The sequence below is a fragment of the Agelaius tricolor genome, unplaced genomic scaffold (genome assembly GCF_023055355.1).
Source record: "Agelaius tricolor isolate 1412-34295 unplaced genomic scaffold, bAgeTri1.0.p SCAF_3, whole genome shotgun sequence".
NCBI lineage: Eukaryota > Metazoa > Chordata > Aves > Passeriformes > Icteridae > Agelaius > Agelaius tricolor.
In genome coordinates this window covers 9,581,497-9,596,838 of record NW_027269263.1, presented here as the reverse complement: position 1 = coordinate 9,596,838, position 15,342 = coordinate 9,581,497, and the positions used below count along the sequence as shown (strand labels likewise).

The 15,342-nt window shown below is 42.5% G+C and overlaps 1 protein-coding gene across 2 annotated transcripts in view; it reads left to right on the top strand.

Moving 5' to 3' along the window:
* Nucleotides 1-15,342, top strand: part of TMTC1 (transmembrane O-mannosyltransferase targeting cadherins 1) — a 150,569-nt gene that overhangs the window by 84,301 nt on the left and 50,926 nt on the right. For both annotated transcript variants that reach the window (XM_071422391.1, XM_071422390.1), the window contains exon 9: nt 3,117-3,238. In XM_071422391.1, the coding sequence (XP_071278492.1) occupies nt 3,117-3,238 (122 nt within the window). The remainder of the gene's footprint in view (nt 1-3,116; nt 3,239-15,342) is intronic.

The window sequence follows — 15,342 nt, the reverse complement described above, 5'->3', positions numbered from 1 at the left end:
AAAGAAAGTTAGAAACTTTTTAAAATCAGTTTTGGTTTGGTTTGTTGTTTTATTGGTGAGTTTTTTTTGTTACAGTATAATGAAGGCCTAATTGTAATGAGTTAGATGTGGGTTTCAAAACTCCTCCCTCCCACCAAGCTATTTACTATAACAAATGCTATTTTGATTTGAAGTTGGTTTGTTTTTGACAAGAGATATCATTCTGAAGTTAATTCAAACGTGTTGGTTGATTCCCCCCCCACCACCAGAGACTACAGTGACAGAAAGAACCAGCTTTGTATTTCCAAAAGAAAGCACTGCCTTTAAGAGGAAAGGAATTGTCTCTCTGAACGCAGTGATCTATAATTTCTAGCCCTAACTATTTTATTTTAAGGAGAAAGGAAGACAAACAGAATTGCCTATTACTCTTTAAAAGCTTTTACTCCTGCTCTGGGCACCTGGAAGATGCTGATTCTGACACTCTTACCTCGGCTATCTCAAGTGGGATCATATGACCAAAGTAGCTAAACCGAAGAAATGGTCCTAATATTTCTTTTATTTCTTTGCCAGGAAAATGTAAGAGGTTATGTATAGGTTGGATTTGTTTTATTTAGAAAAACACATGGAGGGGATTTCCCATGGCTTGTGTTGCATGGGAGGTGCTGCTGCCCTCTGCTCCTGCAGCCCCACCAGTGGCTCACAGGCACAACCACACATAGCACAGAACCAGCTGGGGCCTGGCCTTTGAGCACCAGCTCTTCCCAAAAACCTCTGCCTTAATGGAATGCTTTAAAAAGAGCACTGCCAGGTGTTTTTTGTTTCAGAAATAAGGAGCACCATGGAGGCATCTGCTGCTCCATGAGGCTGGTCTGTGTGTGCTGGCTTCCAGTCCCTGAGTCTGCCCAAGGGACTGAGCTGGCAGCCTTCAATGGCATTAGCATGGAGTTGTGACTTGTTCTGGGGAGAAAAAGGGCGTGCAGAACCATTTGATCCTTCAGCTGAGCTAATTCCCACATTTTCCTCTTTGCTGTTTGATGTACGAGTTTTATTTGTCTTTCTCTAGCATTCAGTTTCCTTTGCTTATCTGCAGTGCTGCAGCCTTGAATAACACCATGCCCTTCCTAGAGATGTCTAACTAGAGACTGTTTTCCCAATTATTGATTTAATGATCAACAACTGGAGAAATATTTGATAGCTGGTTTATTTGAAAGCAAACAAACCAGCTATTTGTATGTTGGGGGCTGAGAACGTTGTATTTGGCCCAACATACCTTGCTGTGCCTCCTGGTCCTCCAGTGTCAAACCCCTGGGGTAGAGTGGTAGCAGAAGATGGGCACCATGATCAGGTCAGAGACACAAGGTGGGAAGGGGGAGCCACATGTCAGGAGAAAAATGGAGTATATTTCCAGATCTAGGTGGGGAGGGAAGTTGAAGTTGAGCTAGAACTGGTAATTTTGATTCAGAATTGAGAAGAAATTTTTAATACTTTTTTTTTTTCCCCCCAACTCAGTTTTCTGCTGTAATTACCAGGCACCTCTGCTCGTCATCTTTATGGATTGATGTCTCCTTCAGCTCTGAGAATAACGTTCCTTGGATGCTGTTGTGACTGCATGTAGGCACTAGTAACTCTGAATCCAGGATACTGAAAAAGTGGATAATAGGAGTACTATAGATAACTGTGGTGCTATTTAAAACACATATTGATAAAGAAGTCTGGAGACGTGAATTCTACTCCTCTCTCTGCCTCATGATTCTTCTTTGAGCCAGGGGAAATCCGTGCACTTTTTTGTGATCCTGTGGTTCAGCTCCTCCAAAGCTACATCAGAGCCTCCTGACTTGTACCCTTGCTTTTGGTACCCACAGAAAAGACCTGTTGTCTTTGCCATAGAATAGGATGAATACATTTTAGTAGTAGGACTCCTGAATTTCAGCCACTCTCTAGACCAGAGGTAACTGCTGCTGCAGTCTGTGCAAAAGCAGGACAGTTTGTACTGCTTGGCCCCTCATCATTGACTGGACTCCATTTCTCTACTCTAAAATCTTGTTCAACATTTCTAAATGTAGCTCCCTCTGGTAAAGAGAAGTCAATTTGCTCTCCAAAACGGAGAAATTACCCACAACAATTAGAAAGTGCTGCAACCATTAAGTGATTCTGGTTGCATCTGTTTCTGGGCATGACAAAGCTTTTCTGGGTGTCTGCAGACAGTGAGAAGCAGCATCTGAGCCAGGAGAGCACAGATGTCTGCCTGGGTGACTGAACAGGCCTGAAGCTACACTTCTATCCTGGTGTCATTCTTTGAGAGGCAAGAGCTGATTTACCCCCTTGGGGTGGAGCTAAACCTGACACTCAGCTTGCCAAGGAGGCTTGGGTCTCTCCATGGCAGGACCAGTGGCCACTGCATCCCTGGGCTGGCCCCATGGATCACACTTGGTTTGAATTGCATCTGGTAATTCCATTCCTCCTTAAAGAGTCAGCTAACATTAAAGTGAGTACAAGTGGAGGGCATTAACTGAGCTCAAGTGAAAAACATTAATTTTAGCATACAGCATGTCTCAAATTTCTGACTCTGTATGACTGTGGAGACCTTGTGTGCAAAAGTATCATTTCAAGTGTAGATATTTTCCTTGAAAGAGATAAAATGACTGCATTAATGTGTCACTTAAGGCTAGTTTTCTTTACATAAAATGTGACTGATTGAACAGCTTTTTCTCTGGTATAAACATTTAGGATTGAACACAGCAGTCTGTGTGTATGGGATATGCATTTGTGTATTTACACAGAGTCACACTGTCGTAGACATGCTAATGTATACATTCACACTGCTCTGTGCTTACATATTACCAATAGGAGTTTTATCTTAGGTGATAGCTGTGCCATGCATATAGTAGAGCTGACCTTGGGAAAGATACCAAGGGTAATAATAGACACAGTGGGTAGTGTTTGTGCACTTTCTGGGCATATTAGATGCACCAGGAGTGCACAAATATCCAAGACTAGGGTCTTGTAAAAATTTCTCTTAAATGCAAAAACATGCCAAATGTTAATCAAAGTTGCTTTTTTAATGACCCTCAAAAAAGTTAGAGGTGAATCAAGTTGGATTTTTTTAGTTGATATTGTTTAATTTTGTATTATTGCAGAAACTGGAACACAAAGAAGTTTTGGTTGGCTTGTTGTTCCTGGTTTTCCCATTCATCCCAGCCAGCAACCTCTTCTTCAGGGTGGGATTTGTGGTGGCAGAGCGAGTCCTTTACATGCCGAGGTAACTATTGCAATTGAATTTTTTTTGCTAATGAGACCACCATCTCATTTTCTGAAAGCAGGCATGATTGCTTCTTCCCTTTTAAGTACTTCAAACATTATATTGCGAGCCAGTGTGTTCTCTGCCTGGGAGTTTTGGTGTTAAAGCATGAGAGATTTTATAGTCAGCTGAGAGCAGATTGCTTGGCAGGAGCAAAGCTACTCAAAATCCTTGCTTTTCTTTTTAAACACAGGGTTTTTTTAGTGTGTGTGCTTGACACAGCTTAATACAGAGATGAGGTGTTGTTTCTTGAGGGTTGTCCTCCAAGACTCTTTTTCTTGGTAGCATTATCAAATTAAATTCCTTAATGATTTTATCTTAAAGACAGCAGCTGGAAAGTTAGCCTGTCATGCTTTTATTGGGTTCTTGTTCAGCTTTCCCACTCCATTAGGTGGTCAGTAAATACAAGGGAGACTTCTGCTGTCTCAAAAGGCTCCTGGATTCATTGTGGGATATGTACATGGGCTCCTGCCTGTGAGCTACTGATTACATGCACATCTGAGAGTGGAGATTTGCACTTGGTGAACAGGAGGAGGAAAATCCAGCCACTTCTCCATCCCTCAGCCAGTGCTCTGAATTTCCCCTCAGCTTCCAGCCTCTAACAATTCTCACTTCAGCTGTCTGGGTTCTCCCAATTGTGTTTATGCAGGGACAGCTTTGAGGTGTCCCGTGTGACATCTCCACAGTGCCCACACCGGAGGCTGCAGTGGCACTCAGAGGCCATTCATCCAAGATGCACCAGACCATTGCCCATTTGACAGAAACACAGGCTGGCTGAGGCTGGAAAGGACCTTGGGAGGTCATCTGGTCCCAGTCCCCTGGGCAAGCAGAGCCAGTTGTCTGGGACCAGGTGCAAACAGCTTTGAGTCCAAAGAGGGAGATTCCACAGCAGCTCTGGAAAACTTGTGCCAGTGTAGTTTGTTCCATAAGTAAATGCTGTGTCTTGGATGCTGCAAGTTAGAAATCCCAATTCTACCCTTGGTGCAGGGGGCCAGCCTCTGTTATATCACATGGGAACTGCCACTGCAGAGCTGATGACAAAACAGAAGTCCTCAGTTTCACCCTGGGTTACTTTGTGACAACTGAAACAGAAGTTTTATTCCACAAAACATTTAAATTCTATTCCTCAGGAATTGTGCATCCAAACATCCTAAGAAAAATGCTTACAGACAGTCTTTTGAAAAGCTGTACATTTTTTGATTGCCATTGGTGTAAGCACTGTCACAAAAAAGCTGCTCATTGGTGTAAGCCTCAGGCTGTGGAGGAGCTATTGCACGTGTTACAAGGCTCTTATACAGTTAGGCTGTATCCCTGTGCCTCTGTACACAGACATGCTTTTTAGGTTGAATTCTACTGCCTTTGTTCACATCACTAGCCCTGCCTTTGTTAGCTGAGGGTACACCTGAAAGTATAGTGAGTGAAAGTTGTCTCTCAGAGTTATTTTGCAAATGGTACCCTCAGCTAATGGATCCTGCATCATTTCAAATTAACTTGGAAATCAGATTGCTTTAAATTCATGTAACAGAAAATGAGGAAACACATGAAAGAGCAAAGCTATTAAGGAAACAGTCAGCTGAACACAGGGCTGTGTTGAGTGGTTGCATTTCTGAATCTCAAAAGAACAACTGCGGAAAATACTTCAGCTGTCAGCAGTTCCTCGTCCTCCTCCAGATGAGACTGCTGATATAATGAGAGGAGGGGCAATGAAGAAGAAAAAAGGGTATGTTTGCACAGAGAAAATTAATCAGCGTTACCATGTGTGCATATAGTTTGTATAATGCTTTTCATCTCCCTGAGGGCTTTGCAAATCTATGACCTACAAAGTAGGTGATTGATAGTTGCTACTTTTTCTTTTTTTTTTTTTTTTTTTTCAATTAGAAAGACTGAAAGACTGAGGTAGAAGAATTAAATCTGGAGTAAGTCCGTGTCAGAGTCCCTGGATCTCATATTTGGCTCAGATCGCTCCTGTTCTGCTTTGCAACATTTGGTTTTTGCTCTCAGCCCAGGCTGGCAGGTAGCTGGCATGAAAAGGGAAGGCAGACCCTGGCAGTGCATGGCAAAGGTGGGGACTTCCTTGCCAAATGATCTGGAGAGAGCTGAGCATCTCTGGCATCCTCCAGGTCCAAAATTGCAGGGATGATGAGGGGAACTTCTGCTAACATTCATGACTATGGCAACACAAAAACAATGTGATTCTGTTTTGTTTTGCTTTTTCTCTCAGGAGGATGGCAATTTAGTAAGGATGGCTAAGGAAGTGCTCATGTTCTTTATTTAGAACAGCCTGTAGCAGTTTTCTCAAGTTACATCTTGAAAAGGGGTTTTCCTATCCTTTGCCCTTCAGTCTCTAAAACACAGCAACTCAGAGGTTGCCATGCAGTTTTATTTAGATAAAAGTCCTCAAAGAGATTCAGGGGGTTTGGTGATCTATGTTTTTGGGCTTATGCTGGAAGGCACTTTCCTCTCTCTGTTTCAAGCCATAGCTTTTTATTGATACTTATGGATGTGGCACCTGCATTTTTACGGATGGGACAGTGGCGTATGTGTGACACAGCCTGCAGTCCTAATTCAGCGGTGCTCAGTAGGTACCTGGGGAAAATGTCAAGCATTTTCTTTTCAATAAAAGTTAAGTAAGGACCCAAGGATTTATGTAAAAGATATTATAAATAGAAAGAAGAAAGAAATAAGCCTTTTGCTCAATGTCTAATTATATGGCTGGGCCTTGCCTTCTGGGGATTGATGGGTATTTGGAACAATTCCTCTTCTGTCTGCAGCCCTGCCTCAGGGGAGAAGCACACAAACTATGTCAGAATGGTTGGATGTTTTCTTTAATTGTGTTCAGCTAAACAGAAATACTTGGAGAAGATATTTCTTGTATTTATTTTTCATTTGAAGGTTACAGGCATACTCGTTTAAATTAGGAATTACTCGTTTAAATTAGGAATTTTAAATAATAGTATTACTTTAGGTGAAAAAACTCAATTGGAAAACAATTTATTGTCTTTTAATTTGGCTTTTTTGTTTGTTTGTTTGTTTTTTCTTGTGGAAGATGGGAAAACTTGTTTTCAGGAGGTCAAAAGGTGTGAAATACCTAGGGAGTGATGAACAGGATACAACTCTCTAGGACAGTTTTACAAAGTGGCATCACTTAAAAAGCTGAGTCAGTGAAAGACTTAAATTGCATTTTTTTTCCTTCTTCAAAATGTCAATGCAAATGCTGCTCAGAACCCCACAGACAGTATAATTGTATGGAACTGCAGAATGACTGAGGGCAGGCAGTTGTTCTGAGTCCTGAGCAATTTGTAGTCAGGCAGGAGCAGCAGCTCTTCCCCTGTGTATAGTGTGCAGAAACAGGAGCAGCAATGCAAACTCTTGGCCTATCTGGGAGCTGCCTGCTCTACTGACATTCCCACAGAGCTGGGCTTGCCCTCACCTCATGGGATCAGACCTCTCCTACCAGAGCAATTTCTGTGTTTGCCTCGTCTTTCACTGCTACCCTGATAGCTGTGGCTTCTGGCTGAGCTGTTGTGTCATAGCTGGACAACTTGAGCTGTTTTCAGAGCCTCATATGAACCAACAAATCACCCAAAACATCCCTGCATGGGTTATTTCCAATTTGCTGAAAGCAATAGGCAATCCAGTGATACCTGCCCCATTTTGATGGCCGCTTGTTCGCGGTGGATATTGCAGTGAGTGGGTTGCAGGGTGCACAGTTACTCTTTCCCAGCACAGGCAATTACAGGTTGCTGTCAGGTTTTTTTGCCAGCTCCTCACTATATCAAGAGTTGATGTTGCAACCCTAATTGACAATACTGGGAGATGAGATCACTGCTGTATACAGGATGGCATTTGCTTCACCATCTATCTTAAAAATCTGCAAGAAAGCCATCATCCAGGAAAAAACACACTTGTATTTTTCAAGAAATTAACACATCATGGTAAAGTTTTCCTCGTGCTGTAGCAACGCAGAGACCATATAAATTTTTGCCTCTGCATAGAGCATGTTTTTAATCCTTTGTGCAAATGCATTTTTTCCAGCTGGTGTAATCCCAAACATTAGTAACTTATGTAATTGGAGGGGGGGAAAAAAAGGTAACCTGGTACATGGTGGAATCATCTGTAACTTTTATGAACCTGATAATTTCTGAGCAGAAGTGCCCAGTGCTTACAAGGTAGCCATTTGGGGATGGGACTTAGTGGTGCTTCTCTCCTGGGAGCATGTCATGTACTTCACATTAGTTTCATTTTCCTAAAGACCAGTTGTGCAATGGGGTTTCAGTTTCCTGTGCCACTCCTTTCTTTATTGTCATTTGAAGCTACAAGTTCACCAGGAGCTGAATTTCTGTTTGCCTTTCCAAATTCTTTCAGTATTAGATCAGATCCTGTGAAGGGATCATCTGATTTACAGAAGAAGCTTCTCTTTTTATTTGGAGTCAAACACTGACCCAGCGAAGTCAGCAGTGAAAGTCTCATTGGCTCCGTTGAGCCAGTTTATCTTCTCCCTGATCTCAATTCAATGACACAATTAAGCATTTTGCCAGTTTTTACGTTAAGTCCACAAGTCATTTGGGATTTGTATATGGAATCCATATTACACCTGTTCCATTTACTGGAAACAGACATGATTTCACTGCCTGCTCTGTTGCTGCCGTTCTTCCGGGGGTCACGGGGCAGCCAAAGTTCAAAAGAAGTGAAGTGGATTATATTCCCTGTAATTCAGGTGCAGACCTGAGGGCACTGGGAGTGAAATGGGATGCCATTATGTGATGACAGTAGGCCAGAGTGCAGCCCCAGCTGAGTTTCCAGTGAGGGATGCCTCTGTCCCCCTGCAGGGTACCAATTTGAGCATCACTCTGCAAAAATGGCTCGTGGCTGGAGGCGAGGTGCTTTGGACTTCAGCTGGGGCAAGTGACCCAGTGCTGCTTCCCCATCTGTGAAACAGGGATGATAACTCCACTCTGCCCTTGAAAAGGGGGCAGAGAGAGTTCTCATTAATAAATGAGAAATAACTCCTTTCTAAAGGCTCAATGCCGTGAGCAGCTCCCTTGCAGATGCTTGTCCAAAGTCCAGCTCCTGCCTTTGGAGGTTTCCCCCATCCCTATTAAACATTTCAAGGAGAAATCAAAGCAACCAACCTCTGTTAATGCAGGCAGGCAAGAAATGCTGAGATGCCAGTGCCATATATTTTGGCAAAAGGCAGTAAAGATGTAGGAATAAAAACTGAAATGATTCTGCAAAGCTGGAAAAGATGAGCTCATGGCATGTTTGGTCTAGGCTGCTGCATTGAGTTATTTTAACTAAATTTAAAACGTGCTTTTGAGAAATGTGTTGTGTTTTGGGCTTGTACAGGAAAAAGCTTTATTTTTGTGGAGTTATGAGCACTAATGGCTATAGTGGAAAGATTTCTGGTTTTGTTGTGATAGATTAACCTAAAGGAAAACCTTCAAATGCATTTATTCTGCTCTTGAAAATAATAGAGATAGGTAAAGATACTGGTTTTAAAAATAAAGATATTGGTTTTAAAAATGTCATCTTGTGGAAGTAGTCTACTTGGCCATGATTAAAAGTGGAATTCTGATTTACAAGGTAATACTTTGGCCTTAAGATGATGCCTTGTGAAATTTCATAGATAATATTCTTATATTTTTGGAGTTTTTGGAGACTTGTGATGGAACCGTATGGGAAATTATTTCCTATTATGGAATTCCAGAAGTTATGACAATATTTAAATTAAAACTAGCATACAGACCCATCTCCACTGAAATATACAAGATGTAGGGAAATTTCTGTGGAATCCTCATGGAATTATATTGGATTTTTCATTTATAAAATATTTTCTTTCCATAATTCATATAGAATGAGAAACCTGAAAGGTTTCTGTATTACCTGTAAATATTTCAGGTAGAAATCTGTTGGATGTGAAACCTTGGACTCAAACACTCTAATGGAGGGGGTTGTTTATCACGTGACTTTTTGGAAGGAAGGGAAAATGCATCCAAATGTTGAATAGCTATTCAAGGGTTGGTGAAATCATTAATTTCTAGTCCATATTTTCTCTCTAATAAGGAAAAGTTCCTGCATTTTCTCTAATTACATCACGTTCTGCCTAGAAGACCACATTGCTAGTAAAGGTAAATCATTTTGATTACTTGGCTGATCATGTCTAAGTACCTTTAGTACAGGCCTACATAGATTTTAATTTAGAGTCAGTGACAAAGTCTTAGCACTAACTCATAAGGTACCTATCCAAGTTAGATATATTCTTCCAGTGTTTATAGTTTGCTATGCCTTTGTATTATGACCTGCAGACTTTATTCCAGGAAAAGCCTGCTTAATTCCAGTGAAAATTTGGCGTTTTATTCAGCAGGATCACTATAAGCTAAGTATGTTGCTGGTTCTTGGTTGTCACACTGATACTTCCAAGCTGTAGAGATTTTTTTTTTGCAGTGGGATTTTTTTTGGTATGTTAACTGTTATATCTTGATGGTCTTCCTGAAGTCTTTCAAAACTTCTAGTGACCAAGAAAATGTATATCAATTCCATGGCAGCCTTACTGAGAGAGAGGCAGTTTGAACAATGCTTTTCCCATTGTTCCCAAAACTCAATGCCAGTGAATGCTGCTGGCTTACTCTGTGGCACAGAGACACACCCCACATCCTCCTTGTCTTTGGACATTTAGTCCAAATCATGACTGTTAAAGAGATTTTTCCCTTCTAGTACCGTCTGGTTGAGCAAGTTTCGGTACTTTGATACTCACATCATCCTGTGAAAAAGACCTTGTTGTAGTTAACCCAAGGTGTGCTGACTGTAGTGAAACTTTAGACAAAAATAGTAGAAACAAAGGACTTCTCCAACCCAAGATGAAGCTACAGTCAAAAGGAGATGGACACCAAAAAGGATGGTTGGGGAGAGCAGCCCAGAATGCCCCTTTGGAAGGGGACACCCATCTGAGAGTTGGGACATCAAGGTTTATCTGCCACATCCCCAGCACCTTTTTGGGATAAATAGTGCTGATCTAAACCCTGCTGGAGCACTCAGTGGTGGCAGTTTTATCTAGACCTGACCTAGGCCATGCTTGCACTTTTGTTACATTTTCTAGCCTGTAACTTGCTGGGTTTAGGCTGTCCTTGTACCAGCTGTGAAGCCAAGTCTCAATCCAGCAGCAAACTTGGCAGTGCAAGGTAAACTTCTCTGAATTTTTGGAAAACCTGGGCCAATGGAGTGTGGTTATTCCAGATCAGCACATGGGCTCTGATGGCTGGGGAATTTTGGGGACTCAAAACCCTACATGTGCACCCACCTGCATCCCCAGGTCTGAGACTGACCTGGCACAGTGCTTTGAATCCAGGTGATCCAGTTTGCAGGAAGTGCCAGAGCTTCTGAGTTTCTGGATCTTTTGGGTGATCCAGAAAATGTTTGGGGTTTTTTTTTTAGGTTTTTTTTTTTGATCTTGAAGGTCTTTTCCAACCTTAATGTTTCTATGATATAATGACTCAAGTGCGACCCAGCATGCACGTACAAGTACACTCTATTTCCAGATGGAAACATTCTTTTTCAAAGGCCAGAATTCATTCTGGCCCAAACAGCTCCAACCTTGAAAAACTTGACATTTTTCATAAAGCAGCATCTTTGCTACTCTGCCAGCACAGCTCATCACTGGAGCTGTGTGCCTGACAGTGCTTTTTGGGGCAGAAAGAGCCACCGTGGCTATGCTGATTTTTGCCAGCACTCCGTTCCACATGTGGCTGCTGCAGTGAGGCAGGAGCAGCCCCCGGGGCATGCCAAGCGTGCTTTTTGCAATCAATTACTCTCCATTAGAGAAGTGTGAGCAGAGCCGATGAGTTTTGCAGGGATGAACTGTCTTTTCCCCTGCAGCAACAGCCCTGCCTGCAAGCTGCATTTCAGCTGCCTTTGCCTCTTCCTCTCAGTTCCTTTCCTCTGCTCAGGCTGCAGAGCTGGAGTAGCTGGGACTAGGAGCATGTAAAGTGTGTTGTGCTAGGTAATATATGTGTGGTTCTGAGGCTTAGAAATTTGTGGGGAGCTCTAGAAGTGAGAGAATCCGAATGTTTGCGTTCAGCATTTGGAGCTGGCAGCAGACAGGGTCTTTCTGGAGGGCTGTGCTCGCTGCTCTCTGAAGGGCATCGTGCAATTTAGTCAAGAGCACAAGGGTTAAACTTGCCTCAGAGCAGCTTGGAAGCGAGGGTTGATTTTTATGGAGGGTAAGGGAGTCATCTTAAATAAGTGCTGGAAATCAAGAAGGAGTTTTGCAGCCCAGAAAGAGCCTCCTGGGTGAAATGTTGAAGCCAAGTGCATTTTCTGGTCTCAGTATACTTTTGATATAATCCCTTTTGTTGTGTTAGCAGCCCCTGAACGTGGCAGTGTTTCTTCTATGCTTCCACAGGCTGCTTTCTCAAACTCTTTCCCAAACGGATATGTATGCATGGATGCATCTGGATTCTTATCTAGGCTGAGCTATGAAATCTGGAGTAACTGCTTTGATGAAATCAGTGGATTTACTCCAAGTTTACATTTGTGTAGTTGAGATTAAATCACTTTTTAAAAAACCCCAAGCAGCTAGTTCACAAGATTTGACATCCACAAAATTACCTCACATTAAAAAGTGTGAGGGAAGCATCTTTTCTGCATAGTTTCCCCCACCTTTTTTAAACTCCTTTTTACAGCCCTACCTGGGTGAGTTAGAAGAGGGTGGAACTGCAGCTGCTGGTGTCCAGGCTGGTTCTCTCAGAACTTCAGTTCTCAGCCTGCTCTGGCTGTGCACTGTGCAGAGCCACAACTTGGAAAATGCAGCAGAAAGCATGACTAGAACATGCTTTGCTCTTCAGGAGTTTTCCACAGCAGCAGCTGGTCTCCAAACAATTCCTGAAGGAGGTCAAATGGTTTCTGCTGCAGGCAGACTGCTATTGCAGAGCATCCTGGTAATCCAGGGCTGTGGCACATGTGGCTTTGATGAAATGCCATCACCACGAGAGCCAAATGCAGTGAAACTGTTCCTGATTTTTACTGAAAAGGGAGAAACCTCATCCATAGAGAGCAGAGCTGTGTGCAAGCATGCTCAGGAACAGCCTTGCCTTGGGAAAGGAGCTGTAATGGCCAAAGGAAAGGTTGAATTTGCAATCTAATTACCCAAGATGTGTTTGCAAATATTAAATATGTGCTGTTTTGGCTCTAGCTTTAATAGGGCAATGCATATAGAGCACCATGGGAAATAAGGTCTATATGCCACTGCATTCCCATCTGCTTGTGCCTCCCATCACTTTGCTGCCTTACAGGTGGAACAATATTACCAAGGCACAGAAATGATAGACAAAAATGTGTCATTACCCAGCTCCCTGTGTGCAGTCTGCCAGAATCACATGGCTGTGGCACAGAGGGTTTCCCTGCTGGGCTGCCTGGCCCTCAGCCCTCGCTGTGATTTAGGGCATGCCTAAAGTGCCACTTGAATACTGCAGGAGTCTGAAACTGTGAGGAATCGTGAAATCATTGGCTTGTTCGTCCATTTGCCCAGCTTTTCTGCTGCACCATGGAGTTCCTGAAGTTACAGGTTCTCCTGTAATGCACGCTCATTGTGAGCCCACGTGAAATCTACTGCCATGTGAACTTGGTGGGCTGTTTCTCAGGACTCCAGGGACCAAGGTGGCATGGACTTGTCACTGCTGTAGCAGGCTGTTGCTTATCCTAAAAAAAGCCTAGCAGTTTTACAATAATCCAGTGGAAAATGGATTTAGGAAAGTGGTTTGGGGATTTTGCTCGTTTCCTATTGTTTTGGTTTTGCTACAGAGTATTTCAGAAAAGTGCTTGTGTGGCAAGGCTGAGAGAAAAGCTCTTCAGGAGAAATGTTTCCCTCCCTAGGAAGTGCTAGAGTTAACTAAGAAATCAAACAGCCCCCAAACCCAAAATGCTGCAGCCTCAATACATATGCAGTTAGCTACAGAGATATCTGGAATGTAGTACTTAAGGGTAAGTTTTTCAAGCAGCAAACAAGTCTTTGATGAAAAGTCCTTTTGAGATGTTTTCTTTTTTTTTTTTTTTTTTTCCTGTGTGTGTGAATAAAACCTGATTTCCTGGCAGGCCAGTGGTAAGATTTGATACAGAGTCAAGTCCCCCATCACTCTGAGAAGAAAAGCAAATCTGTTTGAAATGTTCTCTGTGTTTGTAGGCAGTGGCAGGGTCACAGCAGAATTAACCACAGAGGAGGCATTACCTGGCAAGTTACCTTCATCAATCGAGTGCAGCCTCACCTGCACAGGCTCTTTCCACCAGGGTACAACTGCTGGGGCTGCTGCTGGCTGGATAAAAGTCAGAGCAGCTTCAAAGGGCTCCTCTGAAGCCTGGTGAGGTTGGGATCAAGGGAAGAGGGATGAACCTGGGATGGGGGGGCTCTCCAGTTGCAGTGACTGTCAGGGCAGGCTGCTGCTCCATCTTCACAAGTTTGGTGCTTCACTGGTTTGAAATGATCACTGTGGTAAAGGTAATTTCTGTACTGGGACTGTTGGGTCTAGTGTGAAACAAGTGAAGCAAGGTATGACAGATCATCTGGCTTTGGAACTAGGAAACAATAGTAATATAATTATAGTTTTTGGACAGGTGCTTTAATACACTGGTGTGGACACTGTTTTGTTTAGAGCAGATCACGGGATCTGGAGGAGGTGTAATGTGATGCTGACTGTGCCTCAGACTGAGTACTGCTGCTAAGGCAGAAATTCCCAACAGCTGGGACAGGATTTGACATAAATACCAAGATATTGACTTTTGCATTTTTGTTTCTGTAGGAATAGTCTGTTCTTGAATACGTGAAGGTATAGGGAAATCACTTGGAAAATGGCCTTGTGCTAAAGCAATTAAATAATATTTATTTCAAATAATTAATTCCAAGGGAGGGATAAAATTGAGGAAAGGCAAAATAACAGAGTGAAAACCGTCTGCAGACTTTTGAGGCATTTCTTGTTGGAAAGGGAGGGATTATTACTGATACTAGCTTTTCAGAGGTTTTAAAGTAGGGTTCAATAACTAAAGGATGGATTGTTTGGCATCAACATCTCCATAGCTGCAAATGTTGGTTGCAGTTAATGTAGGTGCAATAAATATATATGTGCAAAAGAGTTAATAAAAAAACAGCACATGTACAACAAGAAATGTGTTACAGCAAAATGCAAGCCTAATTGACATAAATATCAGGTAACCACTTCTGAAGAATGGGAGAACTCAAAAACAGCAGTGAAGGAGTTCTGATTGATCAGCAGATCTGCTGTTGTCTCTGGATTTGCCCCATATGTCTGTAGTTCTCTCAGTGTTCTGTAAGGCACCTGTGCTGTGCAGAGACAGTGCACTGGTGCAGATCAGTACATGCAACAAAGGCAGGTTTTTTCTCAGTGAGAGGAAGGATTCTTGTCCTTCTCCATCCTTGGGAAGCCTAAGCAATAGCAATGTTTCCAGCTCTCCAGGAGGGCATAGAAGCCATGCCAAGAAGCACACAGAGAGCTCCTCAAATATGGAACACTTTCCTTTTTCTGATTTCCACATTGACTTTCACCATATTGCATGCTTGCCTGCAAGGTCACCTCTGACAGGGGAGTTTTGTTCCTAGAAGTTGCTCCAACATCTCTGTACACATCAGGAAAGCCTGTAAAGATCTGGCCAAAGTGTGGGCAGGTGCAAAGATCTGTCAATGATCTGCCTGCTTTTAAATGTGGATTCAGCTGGGGTTCAAGGTGTACCAGTGTTTGGGAAGGGCTATGCTTCTGTTTATTGAAGCCCCAAGTTTATTCGAGAGCCTTCTGCTCCCTTATTTCATCAGGGAGAGCTGCCTGGACTAAGATAGGCTTTAAGTCTAACACTAAATCAGGTGCTAAGTAACCTGAAGTGTGCTAGATAAGCTAATGCAATTTGTTGAGCAATAGAAATTTAAATTCCTTGTAAAAAATTACAAGCAGAATTAGCGATTACAAAGCACAGCAACCAAAAGCACTGAATTTTCAACTCAGAGGGACGTCATTGGAGGAATTAACATAACCATTGAATTAAGGTAAATAATTACTGAATTGATGTAA